Source organism: Salmo salar, chromosome 05 (genome assembly GCF_965601325.2).
Source record: "Salmo salar chromosome 05, fSalSal1, whole genome shotgun sequence".
Taxonomy (NCBI): domain Eukaryota; kingdom Metazoa; phylum Chordata; class Actinopteri; order Salmoniformes; family Salmonidae; genus Salmo; species Salmo salar.
Window position 1 is genome coordinate 36,051,944 of NC_138295.1, and position 18,197 is coordinate 36,070,140.

Below are 18,197 nucleotides of genomic sequence, written 5' to 3' on the forward strand. Positions count from 1 at the left end.
GGACACCAATAAAAATAAGAGACTTGCTTGGGCCAAGAAACACGAGCACTGGACATTAGACCAGTAGAAATCTGTGCTTTTGTCTGATGAGTCCAAATTTGAGATTTTTGGTTCTAACCGCTGTGTCTTTGTGAGACACAGAGTAGGTGAACAGATGATCTCTGCGTGTGTGGTTCCCACCGTGAAGCATGGAGGAGGAGGTGTGATGGTGTGAGGGTGCTTTGCTGGTGACACTGTTAGTGAATTATTTAGAATTCAAGGCACACTTAACCAGCATAGCTGCCACAGCATTCTGCAGCGATACGCCATCCCATCTGGTTTGTGCTTAGTGGGACTATCATTGGTTTTTCAACAGGACAATGACCCAACACACCTCCAGGCTGTGTAAGGGATATTTGACCAAGAAGGAGAGTGATGGAGTGCTGCATCAGATGAACTGGCCTCCACAATCACCCAACCTCAACCCAATTGAGATGGTTTTGGATAAGTTGGAGAGTGAAGGAAAAGCAGCCAACAAGTGCTCAGCATATGTGGGAACTCTTTCAAGACTTTTGGAAAAGCATTCCAGGTGAAGCTGGTTGAGACAATGCTAAGAGTGTGCAAAGCTGTCATCAAGGCAAAGGGTGGCTACTTTGAAGAATTGGAAATATACAATGTATTTTGATTTGTTGAACACTCTTTTTGGGTACTACATGATTCCATGTGTGTTATTTCATAGTTTTGATGTCTTCACTATTATTCTACAATGTAGAAAATAGTAAAAATAAAGAAAAACCCTTGAATGAGTAGGTGTGTCCAAACGTTTGACTGTTACTGTAAGTATTCACACCCTTTAACTATGGCACTCCAAATCGAGCTCAGGCGCATCCAATTTCCTTTGATCATCCTTGAGATGTCACTACAACTTGATTGGAGTCCACCTGTGGCCAATTCAATTGTTTGGACATGATTTAGAACGAAACACACCTGTCTGTATAAGGTCCCACAGTTGACAGTGAATGTCAGTGCAGAAACGATACAATGAAGTCCAAGGAACTCTCCATAGATCTATGAGATGAGGCATGAACTGAGTATGCCAAGCATTAGGAACACCTTGAGTTGCACAATTTCGAGAGTGTTGAAGCTTTCCAAGAGCACAGTGGTATCCATCATTGGGAAATTGAAAAAATATGGAACTACCAAGAGTCTGCCTAGAGCTGGCCGTCCGACCAAACTGACATAGATAGTGACATAGAGATATTTCTGTGTTTCGTTTTCAATACATGCGTTACAATTTCTTCAAACACGTTTTCACTTTGTCATTATGTAGTATTGTGTGTAGATCGGTGAGAGAATAAATAAATATTTAATCCAACTTGAATTCAGGCTGTAACAACAAAATGTAGCATAAGTCAAGGGGTATGAATACTTTCTGAAGGCACTGTACATACATGTGAGAAATTGTATGTGTGTGTGTATGTGTGCGTGCATGTGTGTGTTTGGTTGTGTGTTAACTACATTGTGTTACTTTTCCTCCAGGACTGGGTCCATCTGTAGTTGACTGACTGAGTGTTCCAGTTCAGTAACAGAGCAGTAACAGCCATGGGTTCACTCAGACAGAGCGCATTCTCTGGGTAATAGAAAAGCTTGATTACAGAGCTGCTACAGATACTCAGGAATCACACACTTACCTTCCACCTGGCTCTCACTATAAGGGAATACACATTCCCTAGTGTGGATGTGTCAGAGAGGAAGAGCGTTCATGCGTGTATGTTTGTGTGTCAGAGAAAGAGAGTGGGAGAAAGAGAGGAGTGTATGTGTGCGTGTGAGTATGCGTGCGCATAAATGGTGTGTGCTTGTGTCGTGCCTCTGGTGCAGCGCTGAGGTAGGTAGGTGGGCATGTGTGGTACATGCTCACAGCGTGTGTGTAATTCCTCCTGGGCCTCAGAGAGCTGAGCTGAGAGGAGAGGAAGCCCCTCTTAGATGGAAGTGAGAGAGAGAGACAGAGAGAGACACACAGACAGAGACTGAGAGACACAGACAGAGAGAGAGCGAGATAGACACACAGACAAAGACACGCAGAGAGAGAGAGAGAAACACAGAGAGAGAGAAACAGACAGAGAGCGAGACACAGAGAGAAACAAACAGACAGGGAGAGAGACAGAAAGAGAGACACACAGACATAGACACAGACGGAGAGAGAGACACAGAGACGGAGACAGACAGACAGACAGACAGACAGACAGACAGACAGACAGACAGACAGACAGACAGACAGACAGACAGACAGACAGACAGACAGAGCCACACACAGACACACAGACAGACAGACAGACAGAGACACACACAGACAGACAGACAGACAAACAGACAGAGACACAGACAGACAGACAGACAGACAGACAGACAGACAGACAGACAGACAGACAGACAGACAGACAGACAGACAGACAGACAGACAGACAGACACACAGACAGAGACACACACAGACAGAGACACACAGACACAGACAGACAGACACACAGACAGACAGACAGACAGACAGACAGACAGACAGACAGACAGACAGACAGACAGACAGACAGACAGACAGACAGACAGACAGACAGACAGACAGACAGACAGACAGACAGACAGACAGACAGAGACACACACAGACAGAGACACACACAGACAGGCCAAGCCACACACAGGCACACAGACAGAGAGTGACAAAGAGACAGACAGAGTGAGACACACACACACACACAGACAGAGAGTGACAAAGAGACAGAACGAGTGTGACACAGAGAGAGTGACACAGAGAAAGAGTGACACAGAAGAAAGAAACAGAGACGGAGAGAAACACAGAGACAGAGAGAAACACAGAGAGACACGCAGACATAGAGAAACACAGAGAGACCGAGAGACACGCAGACAGAGAGACATAGAGAGACAGTGTACTTATGTACAGTATGTAAGGAAGAGGAGGACTGTGATTTAAGAAGTGGGAAATCCTAGACATGAAATCCTAGACACTTTATTTAACCAGGTAGGCCAGTTGAGAACAAGTTCTCATTTACAACTGTGACCTGGCCAAGGTAAAGCAAAGCGACAAAAACAACACAGAGTTACACGTGAAAAAGAAAGGTCCAGTCAATAACACAATAGAAAAATCTATATACAGTACAGTGTTTGCAAATATAGTAAGATTAGGGAGGTAAGGCAATAAATAGGCCATAGTGGCGAAATAATTACAATTTAGCATTAACACTGGAGTGATAGATGTGCAGATGATGATGTGCAAGTAGAGATACTGGGGTGCAAAGGAGCAAAAAATGAATAACAATATGGGGATGAGGTAGGTGGGTGGGCTATTTACAGATGGGCTGTGTACAGGTGCAGTGATCGGTAAACTGCTCTGACAGCTGATGCTTAAAGTTAGTGAGGGAGATTTAAGTCTCCAGCTTCAGCGATTTTTGCAATTCGTTCCAGTCATTGGCAGATGACAAATACAGTCGGTTTCTTTTCTTCACATATAAATACCTCTTGTACACAATGACAGATATGAGATATAAAATACGAACCCTAAGCCCTATATCACACATTACTGTCAATCACTGTCCCATAGGGATTAAATATACAGTAGGCTTCTCTCTCTCTCTGTCACTTAGCAGCATTCAGAAGGACTCAGACCCCTTGACTTTTTCCACATTTTGTTAAGTTTAATTTTTTTAAATTAAATTGTAGTTTTTTCCCTTAATCTACACCCAATACCCCATAATGGCAAAACACAAACAGGTTTTTAGATTTTTTTCTTAATGTATATAAACATATACAAACAATTTGAACTTCTACTTTTAAAAATCCACCTCTCCAAAAACAAGTCTCTCACCGTTGCCGCCTGCTATAGACCCCCCTCGGCCCCTAGTTGCGCTCTGGACACCATATGTGAACTGATTGCCCCCCATCTATCTTCAGAGCTCGTGCTACTAGGTGACCTAAACTGGGACATGCTTAACACCCCAGCCATCCTACAATCCAAGCTTGATGCCCTCAATCTCACACAAATTATTAATGAACCCACCAGGTACAACCCCAAAGCCGCAAACACTGGCACCCTCATAGATATCATCCTAACCAACGTGCCCTCTAAATACACCTCTGCTGTTTTCAACCAAGATCTCAGCGATCACTGCCTCATTGCCTGCACACGTAATGGGTCAGCGGTCAAACGACCTCCACTCATCACTGTCAAACGCTCCCTGAAACATTTCAACGAGCAAGCCTTTCTAATCGACCTGGCCCTGGTATCCTGGAAGGATATTGACCTCATCCCGTCAGTAGAGGATGCCTGGTTATTTTTTTTAAATGCCTTCCTCTCCATCTTAAATAAGCATGCCCCTTTCAAGAAATTTAGAACCAGGAACAGATATAGCCCTTGGTTCTCCCCAGACCTGACTGCCCTTAACCAACACAAAAATATCCTGTGGCGTTCTGCATTAGCATCGAACTGCCCCCGCGATATACAACTTTTCAGGGAAGTTAGAAACCAATACACACAGGCAGTTAGAAACGCCAAGGCTAGCTTTTTCAAACAGAAATTCGCTTCGTGCAACTCCAACTCTAAAAAGTTCTGGGACATTGTAAAGTCCATGGAGAATAAGAACACCTCCTCCCAACTGCCCACTGCACTGAGGATAGGAAACTCTGTCACCACCGATAAGCCCACTATAATTGAGAATTTCAACAAGCATTTTTCTACGGCTGGCCATGCTTTCCACCTAACTACCCCTACTGCATTCAACAGCACTGCACCCCCCACAGCTACTCGCCCAAGCAATCCCCCATTTCTCCTTCTCCCAAATCCATTCAGCTGATGTTCTGAAAGAGCTGCAAAATCTGGACCCCTACAAATCAGCTGGGCTTGACAATCTGGACCCTTTCTTTCTAAAATTATCTGCCAAAATTATTGCAACCCCTATTACTAGCCTGTTCAACCTCTCTTTCGTGTCGTCTGAGATTCCCATAGATTGGAAAGCAGCTGCTGTCATCCCCCTCTTCAAAGGAGGTGACACTCTTGACCCAAATTGCTACAGACCTATATCCATCCTACCCTGCCTTTCTAAGGTCTTCGAAAGCCAAGTTAACAAACAGATTACCGACCATTTCGAATCCCACCGCACCCTCTCCGCTATGCAATCTGGTTTCAGAGCTGGTCATGGGTGTACCTCAGCCACGCTCAAGGACCTAAACAACATCGTAACCGCCATCGATAAGAAACAATACTGTGCTGCCGTATTCATTGACCTGGCCAAAGCTTTTGACTCTGTTAATCACCACATCCTCATCGGCAGACTCAGTAGCCTTGGTTTCTCAAACGATTGCGTCGCCTGGTTCACCAACTACTTCTCTGACAGAGTTCAGTGTGTCAAATCGGAGGGCCTACTGTCTGGACCTCTGGCAGTCTCTATGGGGGTACCACAGGGTTCAATTCTTGGGCCAACTCTTTTCTCTGTATACATAAATGATGTCGCTCTTGCTGCTGGTGAATCTCTGATCCACCTCTACGCAGACGACACCATTCTGTACACTTCTGGCCCTTCTTTGGACACTGTGTTAACAACCCTCCAGACGAGCTTCAATGCCATTCAACTCTCCTTCCGTGGTCTCCAACTGCTCCTAAACACAAGTAAAACTAAATGCATGCTCTTCAACCGATCGCTGCCTGCACCTGCCCGCCTGTCCAGCATCACTTCTCTGGACGGTTCTAACTTATAATTTGTGGACAACTACAAATACCTAGGTGTCTGGTTAGACTGTAAACTCTCCTTCCAGACTCACATCAATCATCTCCAATCCAAAGTGAAATCTCGAATTGGCTTCCTATTTCGCAACAAAGCATCCTTCACTCATGCTGCCAAACATACCCTCGTAAAACTGACCATCCTACCAATCCTCGACTTCGGCGATGTCATTTACAAAATAGCTTCCAATACCCTACTCAACAAGCTGGATGCAGTCTATCACAGTGCCATCCGTTTTGTCACCAAAGCCCCATATACTACCCACCACTGCGACCTGTACGCTCTCGTTGGCTGGCCTTCGCTTCATAATCGTCGCCAAACACATTGGCTCCAGGTCATCTACAAGACCCTGCTAGGTAAAGTCCCCCCTTATCTCCGCTCACTGGTCACCATAGCAGCACCCACCTGTAGCACGCGCTCCAGCAGGTATATCTCTCTGGTCACCCCTAAAGCCAACTCCTCCTTTGGTCGTCTCTCCTTCCAGTTCTCTGCTGCCAATGACTGGAACGAACTACAAAAATCTCTGAAACTGGAAACACTTATCTCCCTCACTAGCTTTAAGCACCAGCTGTCAGAGCAGCTCACAGATCACTGCACCTGTACATAGCCCATCTATAATTTAGCCCAAACTACTACCTCTTCCCCTACTGTATTTATTTATTTTATTTATTTTGCTCCTTTGCACCATATTTATATTTTATCTCTGAACTTTCTTCAAACTACAAATCTACCATTCCAGTGTTTTTCTTGCTATACTTTATTTACTTTGCCACCATGGCATTTTTTTGCCTTTACCTCCCTTATCTCACATCATTTGCTCACATTGTATATAATCTTATTTTTATTTTTATTTTTTTCTACTGCATCATTGACTGTATGTTTGTTTATTCCATGTGTAACTCTGTGTTTTTGTATGTTGTCGAACTGCTTTGCTTTATCTTGGCCAGGTCGCAATTGTAAATGAGAACTTGTTCTCAACTTGCCTACCTGGTTAAATAAAGGTGAAATAAATAAAAATATCATATTTACATAAGTATTCAGACCCTTTACTCAGTACTTTGTTGAAGAACCTTTGGCAGCGATTACAGCCTCGAGTCTTCTTGGGTATGATAATACAAGCTGTGCACATCCTATTCTTCTCTGCAGATCCTCTCAAGCTCTGTCAGGGTGAATTGGGAGCGTCACAGCTATTTTCAGGTCTCTCCAGAGATGTTCGATCGGGTTCAAGTCTGGGCTCTGGCTGGGCACTCAAGTACATTCAGAGACTTGTCCCAATGCCACTCCTGCGTTGTCTTGGCTGTGTGCTTAGGGTCGTTGTCCTGTTGGAAGGTGAACCTTTGCCCCAGTCTGTGCTTCACCGTAGGGATGGTGCCAGGTTTCCTCCAGATGTGACTCTTGGCATTCAGGCCAAAGAGTTCAATCTGGGTTTCATCAGCCAGAGAATTTTGTTTCTCATGGTCTGAGAGTCCTTTAGATGCCTTTTGGGAAACTCCAAGCGGGCTGTCATCTGCCTTTTACTGAGGAGTGGCTTCCATCTGGCGATTCTACCCTAAAGGCCTGATTGGTGGAGTGCTGCAGAAATGGTTGTCCTTCTGAAACGTTCTCACATCTCGACAGAGGAACTCTGGAGCTCTGTCAGAGTGACCATCGAGTTCTTGGTCACCTCCCAGACCAAGACCCTTCTCCCCGATTGCTCAGTTTGGCCAGGTGGCCAGCTCTAGGAAGAGCCTTGGTGGTTCCAAACTTCTTCCATTTAAGGATGATGGAGGCAACTGTGTTCTTGGGGACCATCAATGCTGCAGACATTTTTTGGTACCCTTCCCCAGATCTGTGCCTCGACACAATCCCGTCTCGGAACTCTACGGACAATTCCTTTGACCTCACGGCTTGGTTTTGGTTTTTGCTCTGTCAAGGGGTCTGAATACTTTCCGAATGCACTGCAGATCACATTATATTTCATCATCCTCCACTGTCTCACCCAGTCTGTCTGTGTTACAGACCTAATGATTGGTTAAGCAGCTAGTGCCCTATAGGAATAATACTGTCTGCTCTCAAATCCTATCTGCTGCTGGCTGCCAGCTGTTTGCGCTGAATGTGAACGTTAGCAGTAATCCATTTTAGCAGTGGTGTGTGTTTCTTCACGGCCTGCTCTGGATCCTACTAGCCACGGTGCCTTTGAACCTACGCAATTAGCTAGCGTTAATGCCTGTGCCATGCGTGTTCATGTGTTCATGTGTGATTGTGTGGGTGTGTGTGTGTTCACGTGTGAATATTTGTGTATGTGTTTAAGAATATGTGTGTTAGGCGCCCTGCTGTGTTTTCACCTACGCTGCACTTGCTCCAGATTAGAACCAATCCAGTCTGACCTTTGAACTCCGATTTTGTAGTCTAGCTGTCCACCTACCTGTATATCATATGTACAATATCAACAATCCCACAGTTCCCTAGGCATGAAGAGCCATGTTGGAGACTTGTCTTCGGCCGGTGCCATTGAACCACACAGTAAACCAGCTCAGTGCACATCAGACCATTAGCTCAGCCATAGAGAGATTATGACTAAACACACTATTCCCAGTCATTCACACCTCGTTTCACTTTCTGATCATTACCCTTTAGCGAAGCAGGAGAGCCGGCCCATAGAAATTGCATTGAGCTGGGGAGGTTATGCAGTGTGTGACTGAGTAAATCAACTCTCCCCGTCCATACTACTGTTCCGTATGTCCCAAAGGCTATAGGGTGATGTCGACCCTCCTCAGTACCAGCTACAGCTAACCACAGATTTCTATCTGTTCACTCCCACTTCAGTAGGTTAGTCAGGTTTGTTGATATAGTATTTATTCAGAGGTCCTGACACTCCTCAGTGAGAGAGGTGTTTTAAATGTGAAGGAGGAGATGACAACCTTTTGATATTTACTGTTTAAGTACCTCTCCTCCCACACCGCCCATACAACACCATGTGTTAGAGCACCACTTCTTCTGGGTTCTAGTAGTGAGCCTGTGGTTAGATTCTGTCTTTTATTGGTATTTCATTTCTACATTTTGTTTGATTCCTTTGATTTGGCTTCTGTGTGTACCTGTACAGTGCGAACAGAGTTATACGCAGTTCTTTTTCTGAATGGCTATGTGTGTGTGTGCCTGTGTCTGTGTCGAGAGAGTGTGTAAGTGTGTGTGTGTGTATCGGGTTGCACTTAGCACTGATACACAGTACCATACACTCTCCTCGCACTCGGCCTCCAATTGCCGCGAAGAGGCAGGGGCACACTGAATGAGAGGAGGAGGAGGGGGGACGACACAGCCGATGGCGAGAGCCACCAGATGACAGCTGTTAGTGTGTTCTGCTCTCCTGGGCCCGGGCCCGGTCCAGACCTCAGGACCTACTGAGACGTGGATTCATCAACACATTTGTTTGGCCCCAAATAGACGTTCTACATTGATTTTCTCGCTCGCTCTCTTTTTGCCATGGTATATTTTCAAGATGGCTTCCAGCCTCTGCCTTACATCAATGTTGACTTCCATTAGAAGACTATATGTAGAAAAAAAGAGGCGGTTTCTGAGGTGAAATACAGGACTGTTTTGGAAATGTCAGCTATTTCTTATAGAACTTGTTAGTATTTGACAACCAGACGGCATATTTTAGAGACCTGATGTCACCTAAACCCCTTTCAGTCATCCATTAATACCACGTTGGCAACTTCATTGTGACTTTAATATCAGCAGCATATGATTTGGGCGTATGATATCCAAATATATAGATTACACTTTATTGACTGACTTTATTGAATGACTGACTATGGGCTGGTTTCTCGGACACACCGATTTAGCCAGATCCGGGCCTTAAAAGCAATTTCAATGGAGATTTTATATTGAGCGCGCTTTTCTACTCCGTTATTAGGCTTAATCGGACATCAGGAAACTGTCCCTTTGTGTAATATAAACACAATCCTATTGCTGCATGCTGTCAGCGGTCTCTCATCAGGAGTAGAGGAATCAGAATGACTCCCAGGACGCCAACCCTCCTATGTCTTCCTGGAAACGGAGATTAAGCCACAATCCAATTCAGCTGGTCTTCGTGTCATGTTTTTACTACGAGGTTGCTCTGGGACACAGACAGGCAGATGGTAGTAGAAAACTAAAAGGATGTTGCATTCAGTGCTGTTGAAGCACTGAACTAAATTAGTTGTTGATTGTGTTAGAATGTTGACGCATTTGACGTATTGGCTTGACAGAATCACACACACAGACACACACACACACACACACACACACACACACACTACTGTTCTCACGCACACACACACACACACACACACACACACACACACACACACACACACACACACACACACACACACACACACACACACACACACACACACACACACATACACACACTACTGTTCTCACACACACACACACACACACACACACACACACACACACACACACACACACACACACACACACACACTCCTGTTCTCACACATACAGACACACGTGACTTATCAAGTAGGAGTGTGTCACAATGAATCAAGGTCAAGCTTTGACATTTGATCAATACTCAATAGAGAGAGAGAGCAAGAGAGAGCAACAGAGAGAGAGAGAGGTTCTGCTCACTCTATCCTTACTAGTCTCTCTCACTACAGTATTTCTCATCTCAATAAAGTTTAGTCAAAGCTAGTTGTTTTTACTTGTTTCTTGAGATATTCACAAAAACCTTTGATCTGACAGTTAGTTTACAGTGGCTAGCAGCTTAGCTCTGCACTTCAGTCATTCTCTGTTCTGCCCTTTCATTGCTCTCTCACAGCCCTCTCTAACGCCAGCCCACACAGCTGTGCAGTGTCACGCACGCTCTTTCTTTGTGGATCCTTGTGTGGGCGTGCGTGTGTGTGTGTTTGACGACGGTCGTTTCAGGAAGCGTGTTCACTCGGAGGAAGAGGCGGGGTTGTAAACAAAAACACCACCCAGGGCCTCTTTGATGGGCCGTGACTCACAGACGTGTGAGGGGTGGAGTGTAATTGTGTGTGGGCGTAGACATGAGTGTGAGTGGTTCTGAGTGTTTGTGTGTATGTGCATGCACAGATATGTATGTGGGCATCGCTGTGTGAGTGCGTCCTTATGAGAGAGGGTAAGGGGCGCCCTACAGGTTCAGCCTGGGGTGTATGTGGTGTTCATGGTTTCAGGGCCAGCAGCAGAGTGGGAGCATGTTATAGCTGTACAGTAGGATAGTCACGCAATGTGTTATTGTTACAGTGGTTGACCCTGGGTTTATTTTACACCCCACATTCTGTATTGTTCAGTTGACGTTATGATTAAACGAGTACAGTTAGCTCTGATACCTGTGGTGACCTCTATCCTTCAAACTTAACAAAGCAGAGTGGGAGGTTGAGGGTGTGGGCAACGCTGTAATCAAAGCACCTCACCCTCTGTTTACTCTCTCTTGGTGAGTAAACATAACAAGATGGCTGAAACCGTCTGACTGAAAGAGTCCCTCTAGATTCATTGCCCCTGTATACAGTGTAGATTGACTTAAATGAATGACTTCCCCGTGGAAAAGCGTGAGCACTGGCTATTACCATTTTGTGTAATCGGCCACATTAGTGGGAATGGTTTCGTTCTGTCCCACTACATCATACGGCCTCTGTGGTAATGGAACGAGGCTGGGAAAGTTTCAGCACAAACTGTCCCTAGCCATAGGAAAACACGAGCAAGCATTCCGAGCAAGACATTAGTTATATTTGTTGGTGTTTATATTAGAGATGGCAGTTGTGTAAATTAATGACTCTTACTTTGCTCTGACTTGATATTGGTTGATATTCAAACAGTGGTTGATATTCACATTAAGTGACAGCTGTGAACATCCATAAAAATATGAATTCTCTCCCAAAGGATCTCATACACAAGTTATCTTGTGCTCCTAATTCTGACAGCATTGACAACTTAAAGGAGGAATATGGTGTATTTCGAACACTTTTGAGGGTTACTTTAAGTCATTTCTACACTTTTCCGGTGATGAATCTCCTGACTAGCGTTAGGGAGGATTGGTACCGGGAGATCATGTGACTCCTGTGAGCTACTTTACTCCTATTGGATAGAGTTTTGGAGAGAGAGGGAGAAACAGAGGATCAAAGACCCAGAATAAAATATGCAAGCTCATTCGCTCTCTGCTTCAAAGAAAACCTCAAGTTCACCTCAGCTCGCTGTCACCAAGGTGACCCGCCACAACCAAAATAAAACTACGCAAAAATCATGAGACAGAGCCAAACTATAAATATTGCATCCTGACAGACAATCGCATTCAACCACTTGTATTTCCACAATGAGCACAAGCTATTTTAGTAATGTGGACCTGCGGCTACAGACCTAACTCTTTGTTTAATTTTGATTCTAATTTTAGAGATGAACAATTTCTAGCCAGATCATGCAAAATGCTTGACTCCCTTCCTGTTTATGGATAAGAACTCTTGACTTGAGTAAAGTGTCCAAATTGCGAGCCACCACTTGTAAATTGCTCATGCCCACTCCCCAGGTCTTCCCCTGGCCCCTGTCATCTCTCATTTTTGTTGCTGCTGATGAGATCCTGAAAGTTTTCTGGAATATTCTTGGCTCTCTCTCAGAGCAAGATGAGATAAGACCGACCCCCCCCCCCCCCATCGTACCTGGGTCAGTGGAGCTCAACCCAGTGCAGTTGAGATGAGAGAGGGAGAGAAAAAGCAGAGTGCATTAGTACATGTGCTAGTGAGCAGTGTGTAGTTGGACCCTGGTCTACAGCAGGAAGTGACCGGCACCCAGCAGTGGCTGCAAGCTGTCTGTGAAGAGGGTGAGTGTTCTTCACGAGGGCCACTTCACAACACTGTCACTTCTCACAGATAGAGAGGGGAAGAGGACAGGCGGGGAGTCCACTGTGCACTCAGAGATCCCTTATCAGGGCTTCAAAAGAGCAATAAGATCTTCAAGATACAATTTATAAAGCTGGATGATTGGACAGTCCATTTATAAAATGGGAAACAATTCATTTGTCATGTTTTTTTTAGATGTTGCAGAATGATCTGAGCAAGATGGATGTTTTTTTTCCCCCCAAATGCTTGTCTCTGGAGCATGGAAAGAGGTCAAGTTTCAGAACAGGTGCATTAAAACTCCTCAGTGTCTTTCGTCTACCCAAAACACCATGAAAGTTTCAACTCTGTTGCTTTCTTCCGTTTTCTCTTCTGCCGTTTTAGTGCTGACTAGTCATGAAACCAACATCTTGGGTTGAGGATTTAGGTGGATGTAGTTGGCGGTGGTCTCCACTAAGACAAAGGCATATAGGCCTAGTTTCTGGAGAAAAATAGGATAATGGTGATAAATTGGTCTGCTAATGGACCCGCGAGTCACTGTACGCTGTACTGTGATTTATTAGGATCCCCATTAGCCGACGCCAATGGCGACAGCTAGTCATACTGGGGTTCGACAGGTGCTCAACAAGAGAGACACTCGTTAGCTGTAGCTATTAACTAAAGTCAACATTTATGTTGTCTTCAGTTTAGTCTGGGTGCCCTTGTTCAGAGTCGAGCTAAATGCTGGTGTAAAGACTAAGTATTGCTCACCTTTGAAATGCACCTGTCACTATTTCTGTATGGCAGAGCAGCCTCTTTGTGGGAGCTATGTACACTACCTCCTCATTTTATCTCTGTTCTTCTAAAAAGATAGAAAAGTGTTTGTGGCCCCCTATATTTCTCACTGCAATGAGTTGGTCCCACAGGAAAAGAGAGAGGGGCCTTATTCATGTGCCTATTGGTCTGTTTGTGCGTTTGTGTGCACACGTGGGTGCGTGCCTGTATATGTGTGTGTGAACATGTTGACAGTTCTATACAGTTGAAGTTGAAAATTTACATTGTTAACAAACTTTAGTTTTGGCAAGTCGGTTAGGACATCTACTTTGTACATGACACAAGTAATTTTTCCAACAATTGTTTACAAACAGATTATTTCACTTATAACTCACTGTATCACAATTCCAGTGGGTCAGACGTTCACATACACTAAGTTGACTGTGCCTTTAAACAGTTTGGAAATTCCAGAAAATTATGTCAAGGCTTTAGAAGCTTCTGATAGGCTAATTGACATCATTTGAGTCAATTGGAGGTGTACCTGTGGATGTATTTCAAGGCCTACCTTCAAACCCAGTGCCTCTTTGCTTGACATCATGGGAAAATCAGCCAAGACCTCACAAAAAAATTGTAGACCTCCACAAGTGTGGTTCATCTTTTGGAGCAATTTCCAAATGCCTGACGGTACCACATTCATCTGTACAAACAATAGTACCCAAGTATAAACACCATGGGACCACGCAGCTGTCATGAAGGAGACGCGTTCTGTCTCCTAGAAATGAACGTACTTTGGTGCTAAAAGTGCAAATCAATCCCAGAACAACAGCAAAGGACCTTGTGAAGATGCTGGAGGAAACGGATACAAAAGTATCTATATCCACAGTAAAACAAGTCCTATATCGACATAACCTGAAAGGCCGCTCAGCAAGGAAGAAGCCACTGCTCCAAAACCGTAATTAAAAAGCCAGACTACGGTTTGCAACTGCACATGGGGACAAAGATTGTACTTTTTGGAGAAATGTCCTCTGGTCTGATGAAACAAAAATAGAACTGTTTGGCCATAATGACCATCATTATGTTTGGAGGAAAAAGGGGGAGGCTTGCAAGCCGAAGAACACCATCCCAACCGTGAAGCACGGGGGTGGCAGCATCATGTTGTGGGGGTGCTTTCCTGCAGGAGGGACTGGTACACACAAAATAGATGGCATCATGAGGGAGGAAAATTATGTGGATATATTGAAGCAACATCTCAAGACATCAGTCAGGAAGTTAAAGCTTGGTCGCAAATGGGTCTTCCAAATGGACAATGACCCCAAGCATACTTCCAAAGTTGTGGCAAAATGGCTTAAGGACAACAAAGTCAAGGTATTGGAGTGGCCATCACAAAGCCCTGACCTCAATCCTATAGAAAATTTGTGGGCAGAACTGAAAAAGCGTGTGCGAGCAAGGAGGTCTACAAACCTGACTCAGTTACACCAGCTCTGTCAGGAGGAATGGGCCAAAATTCACACAACTTATTGTGGGAAGGTTGTGGAAGGCTGCCCGAAATGTTTGACCCAAGTTAAACAATTTAAAGGCAATGCTACCTAATACTAATTGAGTGTATGTAAACTTCTGACCCACTAGGAATGTGACGAAAGAAAGAAAAGCTGAAATAAATCATTCTCTCTACTATTATTCTGACATTTCACATTCTTAAATTAAAGTGGTGATCCTAACTGACCTAAAACAGGGAATTTTTACAAGGATTAAACGTTAGGATTTGTGAAAAACTGACTTTAAATGTATTTGGCTAAGGTGTATGTAAACTTCCAACTTGAACTGTATATATTTCATTCATGTTTTACTTTTAATAGCTGAGCAGAGAGAGAGGAGAGAAGATGAGACTTTATCACTGAGCCAGTACACCACAGAGGACTTCTGGATGTCAGCCTAAAATCATACCACAGAATGACAATAGATTATAATGACTTAGCCCAGACTTCATTTAGACTCCAGTTTTCTCTAGGGGGAAAGTAGCTTGTGAGGCTGGCTGTGTAGAGCAGGTGGATCAGTAGGCTGTACAAGTGTCTGTACAAGTGGATATATGCAGTTTAGGAGATAGATGGAGGATGGTGACTAAGGCAGTCATGTGGAGGAGATGACAAATGAGGTGTAGTCGTTTTGCCCAGGTCACTGTGTCTGATCCTTTAGACGTGTCCTCATGAACATCAGACAGGCCTACAGCAGTACACTCAAAAACAAAATACAGTTGATGCCATCATTTCCTCATAGAATTCATCATCTGCGCTGTAGTAATATCGTCTCTGCATGTGTGATTTCATGAAAACATTCCGGACCACCACACTCTACTTGGATGGTCTGGGATCTGCGCATGCCTTTGCATTTGCTTGCCTTCCCTTAAAAAGGGCACTGTCTGGTTGGGGTCAGTAGCACGCCAATCTGACCTTAGATCTGCTGGTATTGGCCTTGCAGATGGTAGACCGCAGTCTGCGCGCATGCCTTGCTTTCCTCAACCTCTCACACTCTAGAATGATTTAAGAATGACCTTGGGACACGCAGTGATAATGTTTAGCTTCCATTTGTCTCTGTATCTGTTTGCCCTGTACTCCTCCTCCCTTTGTTTTTCTCTTTCTTTCCCTCCCTCCCTCTCTTGGTGTTACTTTAGTGCTATATTTTTTAAGTTGTTTAGTGAGCTTGATGTTCTCTCTCTCTTTCTGTCTGTCTTCCTCTCTCTTCCTTTCTCTTCCGCTCTCTTCCTGTATCTTCCTCTCTCTTCCTCTCTCTTCCTCCTGTGTTGTGTTACAGTAATTCTCTAGTGGTTGCTGATGTGATGTTGTTGCTGTCTTCTCTTATGCCTTTTGTTTCTTCCCTGCGTTGTTCTTCTGTTCTGTGTTGTGGTGAGCGCTCCCCTAACCTCAGTTCATTCTGTTGTGGCACCACGCAGTCCAGGATGACGCTGCTCCAGGTACACAGGAGTACATTATGTTGCGGCAGGATTCCGTCCATTCTTCGGCGGATTTAAGGAGAAAAGGGTCCCCTTTTCGCGCTAAGTGTCATGAAATCTTCTGCTGCCCGCTGAAGCAAGTGGTCAACAAAGAGAGCTCAGAGCCTGAAGGTTTGTCCGCACCCCCCCCCCCCCCCCCTTGGTTTTTAACGGCTGCTTTTTTTGTTGCCTTTTCCCCTCTCTATCACTCTCTTATATTCTGTCTGAACAGATCGTTCTCCCCTCCTCCTCAAAACAAAGTTTCCTTTCATTCCTGTCCCATTTTTTAAAAGTATCTGTCCTGTGCGTGCTCACACTCATAGTGCGTGTCTGTGTGTGCGTGCGTGTGTGCGTGTGTGCGTGTGTGTGTCTTATGCTTGCCTGTGGAGCACAGCCCACCCAAACCCCCTCCAACCATCAGACTTGGGTCATTGTCACCCAGGGGCACATGCTCCAGCCAAAATAAACAACTAATAAAACCCCCTGAATGGTTATAGAATGACGCATCTGCTGTCCACCATACTTTAGCGTTTCTATTTCAAACACTTGGCTTCATAAAATAAGAAGCTTGCAACTTGTGCTACTGTCCTATCCCTCTGTCCGTATAGCATATTCACATTAGGTTCATATTAAGATAATGCTAGTGCGGTATTGGCATGTGCCCCACCTATTAAGTAACTGTCCGTCTCCCCCCTGCCCAAGTACCCCCACCTCTCTTTCGCCTTCTCCCCCATCTCTCTTCCCGCTCGCTGCCCCTCCCCCTTTCTCTACCTGTCTTTCTCTTCCCCCTTCTCTCCTCTCCGTCCTCCCCCTCTCCCCCACTCTCCTCTCTCTCTCTACACCCCCTTCCCCGGCGCTTGCAGACGCATGATGGTTTGGTTTGCCTGTGTATAGTCATGCTCACTGGGGAGTGGGGTAGACACCGTACAGTAACGTTAGTGTGCTCTTAACACCTGCATGCTGAGGCATTGTGCATGTATGCTTAGTACTAGCGGTTGATTGTTACGTCTATTGCCTGAGGCTTGTGCCACGTTCATCAGTAGAGTACTAAGATTGCAAAATATGAAGGTGCCTTCTTTTTCAGACTTCCAGACAGCTTGGTAAGCAAGATGATTCCCTGTGGGTTATAGTACATTTGCAATGTAAGCTGGTTTGTCATGTGGTCTCACAGCTATATGATATCATCAGGTAACAATCCCCTGTTGAATCAGATGAGTGGGCTGCTCTTGAACATAGAGAGGGAGGGAGAGGGAGAGAGGGAGAGAGAGGGAGAGAGGGAGAGAGAGAATAACTACAGATCTATTATTCAGTTTGGCTGCAATTCCACTGTGATGGGACTGAATTTACAAAGGAAGGAGGGGAGAGAGACTGCTGCCTTATGTAACATATTAGCTGGGGTGTCATTAACATTTAATAGACTGATGTGATGTGGTCCGTGGCGGTGCTATGGCCCTATGTTCAGTACAGAGAACCCTCCCAGGCATTACCCTAACACCAGTGGTGTAAACTACTTAAATAACAATAATACTTGAAAGTACTACTTAAGTAGCTTTTTGGGGTATCTGTACTTTACTTTAGTATTTATATTTTTGACCACTTTTACTTCCCTACATTCCTAAAGAAAAGTATGTACTTTTTACTCCATACATTTTCCGTAATACAAAAAAGTACTCATTACATTTTGAATGCTTAGCATGACAGGACAATTGTCAAATTCCCACACTTATCAAGAGAACATCCCTGATCATCCCTACTACCTCTGATCTGGCGGACTCACTCATGCTTCATTTGTAAATGTGCTGGAGCATGCCCCCTGGCTATTCTTAAATTTAAAAACAAGAAAATGATGCTCTCTGGTT

The 18,197-nt window shown here is 44.7% G+C and overlaps 1 protein-coding gene across 3 annotated transcripts in view; it reads left to right on the forward strand.

The window, feature by feature from the left end:
• The window catches only part of LOC100194849 (fibroblast growth factor 13), a 193,556-nt gene that overhangs the window by 70,359 nt on the left and 105,000 nt on the right, over positions 1-18,197 (forward strand). For 2 of the 3 annotated variants that reach the window (XM_014199401.3, XM_014199400.3), the window contains exon 3: positions 16,300-16,470. In XM_014199401.3, the coding sequence (XP_014054876.1) occupies positions 16,300-16,470 (171 nt within the window). 3 annotated transcript variants of the gene reach the window in all.